The 16,356-nt window shown below is 40.4% G+C and overlaps 1 protein-coding gene across 6 annotated transcripts in view; it reads left to right on the top strand.

The window, feature by feature from the left end:
- FGD5 (FYVE, RhoGEF and PH domain containing 5) overlaps window positions 1-16,356 on the top strand; it is a 154,247-nt gene that overhangs the window by 112,739 nt on the left and 25,152 nt on the right. For all 6 annotated transcript variants that reach the window (XR_008845008.1, XR_008845009.1, XM_056524934.1 and 3 more), the window contains 5 exons: window positions 2,514-2,585; window positions 3,979-4,047; window positions 8,182-8,265; window positions 9,089-9,168; window positions 10,811-10,907. Coding sequence is in view for 4 of the 6 variants with exons in the window: in XM_056524934.1 (XP_056380909.1) it covers window positions 2,514-2,585; window positions 3,979-4,047; window positions 8,182-8,265; window positions 9,089-9,168; window positions 10,811-10,907 (402 nt within the window). In the remaining 2 variants the exon portion in view is untranslated. The remainder of the gene's footprint in view (window positions 1-2,513; window positions 2,586-3,978; window positions 4,048-8,181; window positions 8,266-9,088; window positions 9,169-10,810; window positions 10,908-16,356) is intronic.

Genomic DNA, 16,356 nt, shown 5'->3' on the forward strand with positions numbered 1-16,356 from the left:
CAAATTATACTCCAAGTGGGTTTGTGCATCTCCAGGGATCTTTACTGCCTGACTTTGTGTAATGTTCCCAAGCACGGAGTGCGTCCTCCTTGTATTTGTATCACCAATATGCTGTCAGTCCTATATGGGGTAATTCTGGTACACTTCCACTTATTGCTTACATTAATAGACTTCATTTGTTCAGCTATTTTATATGTCATTTACATTTGTGCTGTTTTCCTGATTCCCTGATTGTTATACTGTATGTTTTAATACTTTGTATTCATGGTTATTAAAACCGAGTTTTAAAACAAAATAAAAACTAAAAAATCGGCAGCATAAATGATTAGTAGCATTTTCCTTATATACTTGATACATCTTCTGTGGTTTATCTACAATTTATCTTCCTGTTGCTACCATTAGGGGGTGATCTAGAGTCAAGATTTAGAAAGATTTAGGGGTAGTCATTTCTAAATAAAAAATGCTGGCAATGTGGTAATGCTTAGCTGTAATGCTTATCTGCATAGCTAGGGGTATAACCAGTATGAAGAGGGAGATTGTGTTCCCACTGTATAGAGCCTTAGGGAGATCAGACCTCTTTAATAGAGCTAAACTGCAGTACTAGACACAACCCTTGGACAGATTTGGTGCTGTTTTATGAAGAAAGCAGGATTGTATCTCTTATAATTCACAACAGCTGTATACAGATTGCCTCTTAGTGGCAATAATAGGCAACTGCAAAACAAATAGTAGTCATCAAACGGAACCTGTGATTACTTTCATGCTGCCTGAACCACAAGTCATTGGGTGGTTTCTCCTTAGTGGCTTCTCCCTGCCCCACCAGCCTTGACTAATAGATCAATATTTAGCTATAGGTATCAATCAAGGCTGATAGGGCAGGCAGAAGCCACCAGGGACAGCCCCAATGACTTGTTCAGATAGCATGAAAGTGATGACCGGTATCTTTTCACTAGCTTTAAAGGGAAATGTCTACTGCTGTAGCCACAAAGTAACTGCACAAAGGAAGATATCTAGTGATTCTACCAGTTTATCATGAGGGAAGAAAAAAAGCAGGGTCCTTGAAGAAAGTTACATTTATAGTAAGGAGAAGTTGCTCCAAAATAATTAATACTGCAGTACCACCAATGAACACTAGGAACGCCACTAGGAGCACAGGAACTTCCTAGTGTACTACTGTACCTAGTGAAATTAATTTGTGCATTAACCTGGGCAGGAATCATATATACTGTTTGCACATAGTTATATGACGGATATATATTTATATATGTAAAGTGGGTTAATTTGAATGGTAATTGTCAATGCCCTGCAAAATATTAGAGTAATAAATTGCACTACCATCAGTTCGCTAATATTAATATTTCTTAGATAAAGGTTGATGCAAAAGTTTTAAAGAGCCCACCTGCATATATTCAAGGTGCACATAATCCATAATCCTTAGATAATGTAGAAAAAACAAGCAAATCCAGCACTCATGCAGCAATAAAATCTTCTCCTTTATTGGTATGCAATAAAACAGCCAAGTGGCAAGTGGAAAACACGTTACAGACATGGCAGAAATGAGCGATCGCGTTTCTGGCATTTACCGTCCCCATAGTCATCTTATTAAAGGAGAATATTTTATTGCTGCAAGAGTGCTGGATTTGCTTGTTTTATTTTTACATTAATATTTCTTACCCTTATAACCTACATGAATCCAAATTAGGTTTCTGTCACTTTAAATAGAGACAATGGGGGTATCAAACCTTTTACTCCATTATTTTGGCTGTAGTTTGTCTCTATTTTTGGTGCAGTTGCTTTTTAGAGACAAATAATTGCTACAAACCAAATAGAATTTTTTTTACAAAGTGAAATTGGAAGTCGTGATTTCAGTTGCAATCATGCAGTGGTCAGGAATTTATGATTTGCGACCTTTCAGTTTATTTTGGCGCAACTACGCTTTTTTTCGCACGGGTTAAAAGTCGCAAACAAAGTCGCAGAGAAATTTGATCAGCACCAGATTTATCACGTGCCCTGCACTATGTAATAAATTTGGGCAGGTACACAGTTTTCAACATGTGAGTTAATAGAGTGAAATGTCTGCACCTCCTCCGCTTTTCATGAATACCCCCCCCCCCCCCCCCCCCCCAATGCTCTGAAAACTATTGTCCTTTTATCACAACACATTCATAGTAAGTTACGAGGGGATGAAACCACTGAATAGACATTAACAGGCATAATGACGCATGTATATTTTAGCAACAATCCAGCGAGTGTTGTCAGTGGCTCGCGTTCCCTGCACTGCGATTCACACCAGCGTCTTTCTGCTCTGCCACCTGCTGAGCTTCCAGCGCGGTGAGAACGCTTTTATTAATCAGACGCTGGAGATGGGCACAGCACACTCTGCTGTCAGCTCCAGATTATTACCAACCATGATTTATACTTCACACTACAAAACAAAGCAATTAAAATAACATTTGTAGATGCGACAATTGTAAAGAGTCAATAAATTGTCTGTTCTATTGTTTCTCTTTCAGGAAAATCTGCAGAAATTGGTACAGATCGATTACAGTGTCCGGGGACAGCGCAGCCTCCTGCAGCCTGGGAGAGTAAGTAATGTATAGCCACAGAATTCACCTCATCATCATCAGTCATAAAGAAATCAGATTTTCGACCATTGTTTATTATTCAAGAAAGTATAGATTCAGTAGTGAAGGAAAAGTCTACCAAAATGATATATTTGTTACAGAATGTCCTCCCTATTGATATTATATCATCAGGGGTATAAAGATCCAGGGCCAAGTGCAAATCCTGTTTAACCATATGCAGTGTTGTCTTATGTGGCAGATGCCCTAAGGCCTCAGGGCCCAAATGTGACTGTAACTTCTGTATCCCTTTAATAGTAGCTATTGCTCTGAAAATAACTGGGTGCACTTTTTAATAACCCAGGTATTTAGAATTGGTTACCTGGGCACCTGGGCTACAGTACAGTGACATTTGGGATGATAAGACAATGACACCTTCAGGGAAAAGACAGTGACACACCATAACTTGGAAGAGATGACAATGACATTGATATATGGGGAGAGGACAATGACACATTGACATTTGTGGTACAGGACAGAGACACACTAACACCTAAGGACACATTAACACAGGGGAGAGGACACACACACTGACATTTGGGGTATAGAACAATGACACACTAACATTTGGAGTGTAGGGCAGTGGCGCTGACATTTAGGGCATAGGGGAATGACTCACTAACATTTGAGGTATTGGGAAATTACACACTGACATTTGGGGAATAGGGCAATGACACACTGACACTTCGGTATAGGGCATTGGCACTGATATTTAGGGTATAGGATAGTGACACACTGACATTTAGAGTATAGGGCAATGACACACTGACATTTAGAGTATAGGGCAATGACAATGACATTTAGAGTATAGGGCAATGACACTGACATTTAAGGTATATGGCAATGGCACTGACATTTAAGGTATAGGGCAATGGCACTGACATTTAGGGTATAGGGCAATGGCACTGACATTTAAGGTATAGGGCAATGGCACTGACATTTAAGGTATAGGGCAATGGCACTGACATTTAGGGTATAGGGCAATGGCACTGACATTTAAGGTATAGGGCAATGGCACTGACATTCAGGCTATAGGGCACACTGACATTTGGGGACACAAGGACATTTGCGATACACGACAATGACACATCATGGCAATGACACGCCTCTTGGGGGTGCAACAGAATGTAAGATATGATTCTTTATACAATTATCTTCTTCTCCACCTTGATTTGCACACTCGTTCGTCTTCTAAGCACCTGTGCAGCAGGCGAGGTGTTCATGGCGCTTTTGAGTGTAAAATTATCCTATTTTTAGAGTTAATTGGGATTGTCTAGAGTCGTCAGGTCATGTGATGTCAGGACGCTTCATTCTTCGGCTTGTTACCCGCCTCATCCCTATCTCTCTATCCTCACAGGAGTTTATTAAGGAGGGGACATTAATGAAGGTCTCTGGGAAAAACTGTCATCCTCGACACTTGTTCCTGGTAAGATGATCCATGTCTGAGGCGTGTGGAGTTGGCCAGATGGAGAATTGAAGACATTGTACAAAATTTCTCAATTTCTTTAATGAATGCACCATAATTCACAATTGTGCCAAATTTGGATTTTAAGGTCATCTCAGTCTGATCTGTTTTTTTTTCTTTTCTTTTAATGAATAGGAAGGTCTATTTGAAGGCTAGTGTGTTCTCTTTAAAAAAAAATAAAACAGCCAATGTCACGCACCTGTAATGGCCAAAAGATGGCTGCAGCCTCACAATGACCTCCCATCACCAATCCAGCAACCTTATTATAATATCCTTTCCCCTTACGCAACATAATGCATTTGTGCCATTTAATTGCTGCACAGGAAAACACACTCCTGTTCATTATAATAGGACACATATGTGCCTTCTCATTGCTCTCCATCAATTTCTTTTGCAGCACATGACATCTTGTTTGGGGATTTCCCAGCTATGGATGATGAGAAGACATCCTGGTTGTGTCTGTTTAACATGTCACCAGATCCCACCACTGGGTTCAGACCGTCCTGCGCTCTGTAGTCTCTTTTTAAGCATTCCTATGTAAGAGAGCATCCTGGCAGGAAATTTACATAGCTCCTGCTCCTGCAGCCTATTTCCTGATTCCAGCCTATTGTTTACAGGGATGTTAAAACTTCTCATACAAAACAAGAACCCTTCCCCGACCCCAGGAATTCCAAGCCGGTCCCAGCACCTTATCTAACACTTTCAAGAATCTCTCCACAAAGGCCGCTTATAGCTGCAAATGACAAGTAAAGGCTTTGGCTTTGAAATAAGCATCAGTTGTGATCTTATCATAGATGAAAGTGCAGTAATCCGCACCTTAAGAAATAACAGTGAAATCGGATGTATTTTTAGGTGGCAACATTACCGCTTTATAGTTCACGATTGTGAATTAGACTCTGTCCTGGGCATTATAAAAGAAATGTTAAAGAAACACATACAAAAAATCTTTTGTTAACTTTATATTTGTATTTAAAGGTTATACTCTGCCCAAAACACGTCACCATTGAATTCCTGCATATTATATATAATATTATTATTCAAATAAATCAACGTATAGTCAGTATGCTGTGAGCTGCCCCTAGTGGTGGCTGCTTGCCGCAAGAATCTTATAATTTAAGGCTATGGCCGAAATGGGAATATCCGCATGGAAAATCTCTGTGCGGACATTCCCCTGTTAACTGCACTGCATCACCTCCACCTCCACAAGAAATCAGGCATTACATTGGCCCAGATTTATCAAACTGGAGAGATTTTTCCACAGCAACTAATCACAGCTCAGCTTTCACTTTACCACAGCTCATTAGCTGAACTGTGATTGGTCGCTCTGGGAAAGTCACTCCACTTTTTCTCTCGTACAGTTTGATACATCTGGACAATTGTGCAGGGGGGATCTGTTAAAATGGTATTCTGGGATATTTTTTTTATTATAAATAATTATGCTCAGGCTGGTGTAAAAAAAAGATGTTTGGACCTTTCCCACTCCTATGCCGCTACTGTTCTGACAGAACCCCGTCCTACTGCGCAGCACTTCCTTTTGTCAATGTTGGCAGTAGTAGACACTCTTTCTAGCAAGTCCTGCCTTAGCCAGTGAGTAGGCAATTCCTTGGGCAGACACCAACATCAGACTGGCAGCGGGGGAGCAGGGAAGGTGAGTATAGGTTTATTTGTTTGTTACACCAGCCTGAGCTTAATTATTTTTAAAAATAATTAAATACCCCCAGAACACCCCTTCAGGGTGCATTCACATATACAGGATTTGATGCAGATTAGATGATGTGTTCAATCATTTAGTTACATTGATATCTGCAGCATTATTCTGCATAGAATCATGTACATGTGAATGTACCCTTAAATATCCCCAGTAGGTTTCAATAGATTTATTAGTACCTAGAGGCAAAGGGTAGTGTGTGTAATGAATAAAGAGGTAGGCAACAGAATAGAAATAAAAAAGGAATACAAAAATATGTTAAAAAAAAGGTAATGTAAAACAAAAAATGTCACCCATTACATTCCCTTGGGAATTATGACATTGTCACGGCTCTTCCACCTTTAATAGCATCTTTGAATTATTGTTAAGAATATATAAGAATATGTTTTTTGAATTCACAAGCATCTCCTCATTCATAACCCTGCAGATGATGACACGCTCATTAAAATAGTCTGACTCCCTCCTGTACACACTATGAAAAATGGACTCCATTAATGCAGGATGACAAGGACCTCATGCAGGCCTGTAAGGAGACCAGATTACTGCTGAGCTCCATAATATGGTCTTAATTCAGGTTGTTACAAAACTACAACTCCTGCCCTCACATACTGCTGAGAGTTGTAGTTTTGCAACAGCTAGAGAGACACAGATTGAGACAAAGCCACTACAAAGAGCATCTATTTCTGTCAGGAGGACCTGGCATTTTATTGACAATCCGTAAACTGCAGTGGAGCTGTAGAGAAAATGAACATTTGCTGCAAGGTTTCCCTTACAGAGTCCAAGCAGAAGGACACCAGGCAGCCTGGCGCAATTTAGCGGTTCCCGCGGCTCGCATACTGTAATTAGGACGAGTATGCTCAGGGCCCAGGGGACACTATATCGTACAAGAGGAGGGGAGGAGTTAAAAACTTGGGGGGGGGGTAGGCAGAGAAAATGGAATATGTAATGTGAGGGGCAAAGCACAGGGGGCATTATATGTGAAGAGCACATGGCATTTGGGGCCCCCTGTGCTGTGCTTCTCGCATATAATGCCCCCTGTGCTGTGCCCTTCACATATAATGCCCCCATTATGCATTTAATTTTAAGGCCCAAACCACATTCCAGTTATACAACAATTACAGCATTATAAGTTGTGAATTTGTCTCCCTCTCGGAGTCGACAGGTGTAACGTCAATTCAGGCCTGTCTACAACATGGCTGCGGCAGTGTACACATCATTGTTACCACAGAGCCACTGTCAGTTCTGCGCCAATGGCCTTGCTAAATTATTTAGATTTATCTACATCTAAGGCTTTACCCACAGATTCATTTTATTTATGTGAATGTTCGTAAAACACAATTGGCGACAATTTATGTGGTGTGCAGATCATTAGTTGTCTATTACATGATCTATATCTCTGCTCCAGCCGGGGAGGGTCATGTGATCAGCCGGGTGGAGATGTCACTGATCAGATTAATGTGAGCATAGAATGTAATTCATGAAGCAATAAGTAAACTGAATAAAACCCCCACCGACCCGTCATCTGTCACTCGCTGGCACATAAATCCCCTGGCCCCATGCCATAAGGCGAGGAGGGCTGATAGCGACCTGCCCGGAATGATTGACACACCAGCGAACCTGCATTTCTATGTTCTTATTAAATACATATGAGAAACATACATTATTTATATACAAAGTATTGTGTATAATCATGTGGTGGCGGCCCCATCAAGGTCACATATTCTACCGGTGCTGGGGGTGGAGCCCCACGGATAAAAATCCACTTGTGACTTCTATAATAATCAAAATTTCCATGCCGTCGTCCATCACTGCCGGCAATGGTGATAGCTCAAGGAGTCGGTGCTCATTGTTTTCATGACATGTCGGATCAGGGGAGCCAACGCTATAGCAAGATGGAAGTGAATGTCGACAGCTGCAGGGGCGGCGAGCAATATATATATACGGATATGAGTTTTATTTATGAAAAGGTGGATTTTCTGGGGTAAAAAAAAACAATAAGTCATAACAAAGAGGATGACTGACTGAACATTTCCTCTGATGCTTAGATACTTCAGAGACATGGAAATGTTTTTAGAATCTAATTTTGTAGGGTCACACGGTGGGGGATGTAGTACTTGATTACACAAGATAAGCTTAGAAACATTGACAGACAGTATCACATATGCTATGCTTAGATACCTCAGCGAATAGTTTCATATTTGATGCAAAGATGCATCAGCTGACAGTATCACATGTAATAGGTTTACATGTGGTAAAATAGGTTAGCATGACACAGTAATGGCTTAGATACAACAGCTCAACAGGACACTGCATTTATTTTATATGCTACGCAAGCCTATACTGTATATTTGTTACAATGTAATATAGTCATGTATTTTCCTCCCTAGATGAATGATGTTCTGCTTTACACGTATGCACAGAAGGATGGCAAATACAAGTTGAAAAACACACTTTCCATCCCTGGAATGCGGGTACGTGGTCGCTTATTCATGTCTTAAGATTATCCAAATAGCAGAGATTTTCTCTATGGCCCGAGGATTAGAGAGATGTAATCGGAGATCGATAATTGTATAATGAAAATTGCTGCAGCTTCCTTACATAGAATGTGCATCAATTCTTCATGATTTTCAAAGATTAACTAGCTAGAAACCTGGAAGCTAATATTTTTCAGAGCTGAGGGTTTGTTACATTTTTATATAGACTATACAATCTTTTGTTCCCTTCCTATATATAGTGATATCCTGCTATATTATCAAATCATCTGCAGTTTGAAAGGGTGTTCTCCAAATAAGCCCCTTTCTGTTCTCATCTTGCAAAAATATTGGGTACACTAGACATTCAATGGGGAAAGAAATAAAAATTTGCCGAGACAAAAAAACTCCGCTTTCATTTTACTGAGGCTGATTAAGAAATTAACTGGTTGCTATGACTGGTTGCTATGGGAAAAATCAGAAACTTTTTTGTCTCGTCACAATTTTTGCTTACTTATTTTCCCTAAGGCTAAGTTCACACTGTTGTTGTGCTTCGCTCCATTTTGGGTCCATTCAGCTCTTTTGTGCCAAAAGGACCCAGAATGGGTCAGAGCACAACTGACACTACTGGGTCCAGTATTATACTGGGGAAAAAAAAGGATATGCACATTTTTTTTCTCTGCTGAACTCCTGTCATTCTGACGGACTGGCTAACAGAGGTCCATTTACCGGAGCACAGCGGCAATGTAAATGAGCCCTTATGTAAATGAGCCCTATATGTATATATAGTAGATGTCAAATGTCTTTTTTTGTTCCCCTGTAGGTGAGTCGACCAATTGTGGAGAATGCCCAGCATGTCCTAAAGATTGATTGCATGGAGTGCGGCCTCATGTTGTCAGCCAGGTAAAATAAGTTACCAGGTAGAATTTCCTTGCAAAATTGTGAATCCGTGCTGTTGAAAATTTGCCCAAATCACCACGAACATAAGTGCTATCCCATTGATGTTCTGTGACAGAACTTCTAACGTGTGAACTGTGGAGCAGAATCCTATTGAAATCAATGTGAGGCTTTTGCAACCGGATTCCGTGCTGGATTTCTGCCTGAAAAGTTCTGTCGCAGAATTCTCCTTCCACTTGTCCTGAATAGAATTCTGCTACGCTGTTCACATTGAGGAATTTTAAGATTCAGGACCAAAAAAAAGACTGAAAATATTTTAAGCCACTAGATGTATTAGGTTTTATCAGGAATTATAATAATAATAATACTGTCTGTTTATGATCAATAACAGGGTCAGGGCTATAAATGTGTCACTCGCTTCCCTCATTTATAAGTATGACATTTTTGGTGCCATTGCCTCTTGTTTATGAACATTTCTTAAAAATGAGGGTTGTGGTTACGCTCCATGGCTTGATGCTCATTAAACCACTGAGATTCCACTTCTTGAACGTTTCTTGTGTGATTTGGCTGCCCTGATCACCGTTACGTTGGTGAAAAGGTGGAACCAATTTGCACATAACTCACCTCCGGGAAGGCCGGGACATGTGTTTGCTGCACGCGTTGGCAGCTTACGATGTGCGATTATCACCCAGAGCTGTTAAATGATGCAGGGACGGCTGCGGACACCTCGTATAGTGCTCTCCGCTAATGAAATTTATAAAATAGCTCTGAAGGTGATTGTTAATCCGCACCATATGTTTGTCCCCATGAAGCCAATGACAGATTATTACCCTGCTATCTCTGCTAGTGAGTATTTTCCTTATAAAATTTAAAGAGCCCTCATAGAGCACAGAGACAGATCCAGCACAGACTCGTGATATTTTATATAGACATTCATCCTTTTATTTGATTTCTCATTATATGTCATGGGTAGATAGGAAGGGAATAAACAGGTTTAATATAGATATATTGGGAAAATTTACCACAAAGAAGTCCAAGTAATGGAAGACTCCGTATCTTATAGAAAGAGCTGTAGTTTATTGGTTCCCCGTGTGCAACGTTTCTGCTAGATGTTAGCATGGGAAAATGTACCTGTGCTGTTGGATTCACATGTTTTACACACAGGGAATGTATTTTTGGACAGATTTATGAAGTTGCTGGACGTTCTTTGGTAAATTGGTCCTTTAAGAAAAATGTTGTGTCCAAAACTAGAACTTATTGGTGGGAATGCTCAAAAACAGAAGAAACTTTTCACACACAATTATAATAAATGTGTCGGTCATAATGTGCGTCAAAATAATGTGCAGTTACCACCAAATATTAGTCTGATTACAATGGTAAGTGTTCTCCTTACTCCAAAGATTAATTTGTTACCTATTACGGGTGTCCGCGCTTTTCATCTGATGTAGAGGTTAACCATATCATATGTGTGACTTTGCAGCATGCAGTAGATGACACAGATTGAATCTCTGCATCCTATCACAAGGGACAGTCCATCAGGCTTCATAGATTTCTCATGAATGGCTTTAAATCAGAGATGCAAGCAGAATGTTTTGGAAATGGGGGCACTCTGCGATGTCTCACCGTGCTGTGTTATTCTTCTTGGCAGCTCCTGCTCAGAGAGGGACGACTGGTTCAGTTGCATCGGCAGAACTGTTCAAGAGTATTACAAGGCACCGACTGTGTCTGTCTATAACAATGTAGAGGTAAGTGACAGATCGGAGCATACAGTCATGGCCGTAAATGTTGGCACCCCTGAAATTTTTCTAGAAAATTTCTCACTGAAAAGGATTGCAGTAACGCATGTTTTGCTATACACATGTTTATTCCCTTTGTGTGTATTGGAACTAAACCCCCCAAAAAGGGAGGAAAAATAGCAAATGGGACATAATGTCACACCAAACTCCAAAAATGGTCTGGACAAAGTTATTGGCACCCTTTCAAAATTGTGGAAAAATAAGATTGTTTTAAGCATGTGATGCTCCTTTAAACTCACCTGGGGCAAGTAACAGGGGTAGGCAATATAAAAATCACACCTGAATGCAGATAAAAAGGAGAGAAGTTCACTTAGTCTTTGTATTGTGTGCCTGTGTGTGCCACACTAAGCATGGAAAACAGAAAGAGGAGAAAAGAACTGTCTGAGGACTTAAAAACCAAAATTGTGGAAACATATAAACAATCTCAAGGTACAAGTCCATCTCCAGAGATCTAGATTTGCCTTTGTCCACAGTGCGCAACATTACGAAGAAGTTTGCAACCCATGACACTGTAGCTAATCTCCCTGGGTGAGGACATAAGAGAAAAATTGATTAAAGGTGTCAACACAGGATAGTCCGGATGGTGGATAAGCAGCCCCAAACAAGTTCCAAGGATGTTCAAGCTGTCCTGCAGGCTCAGAGAGCATCAGTGTCAGCACCAATTATCCATCAATATTTAAATGAAATGCTATGGCAGGAGACCCAGGAGGACCCCACTGCTGACAGATAGGACCAAGATAGAGCATGGTTAAGCACATCATTCTACTGTTTACCAAAAATGGAATGAGGCCTACAAAGAAAAGAACACAGTACCTACAGTGAAATATGGTGGAAGTCCAATGATGTTTTTGAGTTGCTTTTCTGCCTCTGGCACTGGGTGCCTTGAATGTGTGCAAGGCATCATGAAATCTGAGGATTACCAACGGATTTTGGGTCCCACTGAACAGCCCAGTCTTAGAAAGCTGGGTTTGCTCCAAGATCTTGGATCTTCCAGCAGGACAATGACCCCAAACATACATCAAAAATCACCCAGAAATGGATGGCAACAAAGCGCTGGAGAGTTCTGAAGTGACCAGGAATGAGTCCCGATCTAAATCCCATTGAACACCTTTGGAGAGATCTTAAAGGGGTATTCCAGGAAAAAAATGTAAATTACTTCTATTAAAAAATCTTAATCCTTTCAGTACTTATGAGCTTCTGAAGTTAAGGTTGTTCTTTTCTGTCTAAGTCCTCTCTGATGACACGCCCAGTTTAGAAGAGGTTTGCTATGGGGATTTGATTCTAAACTGGGCGTTTCCCGAGACAGGTGTCATCAGAGAGGACTTAGACAGAAAAGAACAACGTTAACTTCAGAAGCTCATAAGTACTGAAAGGATTAAGATTTTTTAATAGAAGTAATTTACAAATCTGTTTAACTTTCTGGAGCCAGTTGATATATAAAAAAAAGTTTTTTCCTGGAATACCCCTTTAAAATTGCTGTTGGGAAAAGGTGGCCTTCCAATAAGAGAGACCTGGAGCAGTTTGCAAAGGAAAAGTGGTCCAACATTCCAGCTGAGAGGTGTAAGAAGCTTATTGATGGTTATAGGAAGCGACTGATTTTGTTATTTTTTCCAAACTGTGTGCAACGAAATATTAAGTTAAGGGTGCCAATAATTTTGTCCAGCCCATTTTTGGAGTTTGGTGTGACATTATGTCCAATTTGCTTTTTTTCCTCTCTTTTTTGGTTTAGTTCCAATACACACAAAGGGAATAAACATGTGTATAGCAAAACATGTGTTACTGCAATCCTTTTCTGTGAGAAATACTTCATTTTCTAGAAACATTTCAGGGGTGCCAACATTTGCGGCCATGACTGTATGTGCAGAAAATGTGCCATCATGGTGCACTGCTATTTCTCAGCCATTTCAGGGGATTGGACAAGAACTGTGATGTTTACCAGCAATACTTATACCAGGATTTTTACCTTCAATAACAGGGCAGCACCTATTCCTCTCTGCTATGCCATGACATAGTGCTGGAGAAAGTGCATTGGATTGAACAGGCTGGTATGGTGCTGGGGGTTATGTTTCAGTACACCACTATGCATTGAATTTGTAAGGTGCTGAGGGAGCTAAAATAACAGCAGGGTGACAGTAAGGAAGGGGTAACATTAAAAATAGCAGCCCTGGTCTAAGCGGTGAACTGCTGCTGCTGTATGCTGAAGGTGATGACAGCTAAAAATAGAGGTGATTAAAGGGGTACTCCGGTGGAGGTTTTCTCTTCTTCTTTTTTTTTTTTTTTTTTTTTATATTCTTAGACTGCCTGAATTGGAAAAAAAAAAAAAAAAAAAACACCTTTACTCATCTCCCATGCTCTCTCCATGCCTCTGTAATTGTTTCTCCCAGCCCCAGGTATGATCCTCTTCCTGGTGCTGGTGGTTAATGCATCACAGTGCAGCTCAGCTAATAGCTACCTCAGGCCGTGAACTGCTTCGACCAGTGACTTGCCGAGCTGCACTGTGACACATTGACCACAGGCATCAGTAAGAAGATCGCATTGGACAAAGGCACCAGGGGAGCGTGGAAGGTAAATAAATGTTTATTTTTTTATTCATGAAAAAATTTATTTGTTTTCAATCTTCCTGCCAGAGGACCCCTTTAAATTCAGGATGCAGCACTGTATGCATAGTAAGGACACAAGTATTTATGCAAAAGAAAGCTTCCCACACATTTTTGAGTGCTCAAAGAGGGAGGCCCTGATTTACCTTTCAGGCACAGACCTTTAGAGAAGGCAAAGAGGCTCAGATACCATTCACACAGTTCAGGTCCTCTCCTACACATAGCACTAGCTAAGCCCTGTCCCCACTTTTACTGTTCCATCCTGGTCTCTCTGCTGCAGTCAAACTGCAATCCACTGCCTATTAGATTTACCCAAACAGGTAGTGGACTGCAGTTTGCATCGAAAGGAGACACCCAGTGTCAAAGACATTAGGGATCCATTCTAGGGTAAAGGGTCAATTTTGGTAAAGGAAGTGATTTCCAAATGTGTTAAGGATCACATAGACTATTTATTGATCTCTACTGTTTTGATTTTTAACTAGTTTTGTTATAGATAATTTTTATTTTAGTTAGTTAGTTAGTTAGTTATTCTTAGTATATGCTAGATTGTCTGGATTTGAAGGGGTACTTCAGTGAAAAACATTTTTTTTTTTTTTAAATCAGTTGTTGCCGAAACGTTAAACAGATTTGTAAATTACTTCTATTTAAAAAATCTTAACCCTTCCAGTACTTATCAGCTGCTGTATACTACACAGGACGTTCTTTTCTTTTTGAGTTTCTTTTCTGTCTGACCACAGTACTCTCTGCTGACACCTCTGTCTGTCTCAGGAACTGTCAAGAGCAGGCGCAAATCCCCATAGCAAACCTCTCCTGCTCCGGACAGTTCCTGACACAGACAGAGGTGTCAGCAGAGTGCCCTTTGGTCAGACAGAAAAGAAACTCAAAAAGAAAAGAACTTCCTGTGTAGTATAAAGCAGCTGATGAGTACTTGAAGAGTTAAGATTTTTAAATAGAAGTCATTTACGAATCTGTTTAACATTTTGGCACCAGTTGATTAAAAAAAAATAATAATTGTTTTTCACTGGAGTAACCCTTTAATCGCCACTTATGTCTGGACTTGTTTCAAGATGTTTGGATTCAAGATTTATTGGGCCTCATTTACTAAGAGTGTTGGGTTTTTACTAGTGGGACAAGTTGTTTCAGACTTGCAGGATTCCTCTCTATTTACTATTGGGAAAAGTCGGGAACATTTTCTGACCAGCTTTTTCTAGCTCGATATTTCCAGCCATTTACCCACAGGATTTTCCGTGAATTCAATAGTAAACCGGTCGGGTTGTGAAACCACGCTCCTTTTCGGACTGACCGCACCCCCTTTGTGACAGACCACGCCCCCTTTTCGGCTTTTCACAGTGCAATGTCGGGTTTGTCAGATTTTCCAGGCGCACACTGTAGCAGACATTCTGCGCCAAAATAACCAGACAAAAACTGATCAGTTTCAGCTTAGTAAATGAGGTACATAGTGTTACTCTGTATTATATCTACATTCATTGTATTTGTAAAATGTTTCTTGAAGCATTTTCTTATTCTGTTCACTTTATTATACTTATCCGTTCATAAAAATTATTTGGACAGATCACATAGACTATTAAACGAAGCCATGTTGTTCGAAATGATAGTGACCATTATTAATTTCAGACTACATTAGGTCCCATCAATCATAGCTGTGCCCTAATGAAGCGGAAATAAAAAGCAGGGGTTCAGTGACTGATATAGAATAAATATGAAATAGAATAAATATAGAATAGGCCACAGCTGGATGTCTGCTTTACACTAGCTGTAGATAGAAAATGGACATTTGCACGGTATAAGGGGTGACCCTGTTTCGTTTTCAGGTTTCTATCTACACTGTCTTTCCGCTATGCTTTACACTATAGAATTGCTTGTTCTTTAAAAAAAAAAGATATAAAATTAGGTATTGTTTTGTAGCACCTAAAGTGCTTGTCAGTTCTCTTCGAACACACAACAGTGACTAAAGAACTGGTACTAGTGTCGGCTTTAAATTTATTGCGCCAATCTCAGAAACCATCTTTAATAGGGAGGGATGAATTAAGTTAATAACTGTCCCTCATCATTGCATCTGGAAATTCTCCCTCCCCCCCCCCCCTATCTGTAGATTCACACAGCTTAATAGCCAGCCATGAAATGTGTCTCCAGTTATTGACCTTACACCGGGTGCAGAGGACTCTAGCCATTAACAGATATCATTTTGGGATTGGGGCGCTGCGGGCACGGGCGGCTGCTGAGATTTATATTTGCAGTGATATATAATAAAATGTTCCAGGTTCTTCTCCAGTCCCAGATCCTCTGTGATCAGGACTTATTATGTTTCTAAGATTAGCGAGAGTGCGCTCTCAGCGGGCACTTTAGTGGTAACACGCTGTTCGTATATTATTCTCCTTTCAGCGCAGACTGTAACAATTCTCTGTACCTGCCCTGGGTCATTACTAGCGGCTGGAACAAAAGACTTCTAAGAAGTATGTATTGTTGGCCATACACAGCCTGATGAGGGTATTTGGGTGAGGATCCGACAGCACAGGGACACCCACCAAGCTCCCCTGCCAATAAATTAACCGTTCCTAGTACCACAGAAAAGGGGCAATGTTACCAGCAGTGTTTTGCAAACAGTGTGTCTCCAGCTGTTGCAAAACTACAACTCCTAGCATGCCCGGACAGCCTTCGGCTGCAACAGCTGAAGACACGCTGTTAAGAAAATACTGACCTATGGGGTAGAAATAGTATGAACATCATCTGCTTCAAACAAAGGTCTGTATATTGTGCATGACAAAGAAGAACATTGTAAG

This window comes from Hyla sarda, chromosome 6, assembly GCF_029499605.1.
Source record: "Hyla sarda isolate aHylSar1 chromosome 6, aHylSar1.hap1, whole genome shotgun sequence".
NCBI classification, from domain to species: Eukaryota; Metazoa; Chordata; class Amphibia; order Anura; family Hylidae; genus Hyla; species Hyla sarda.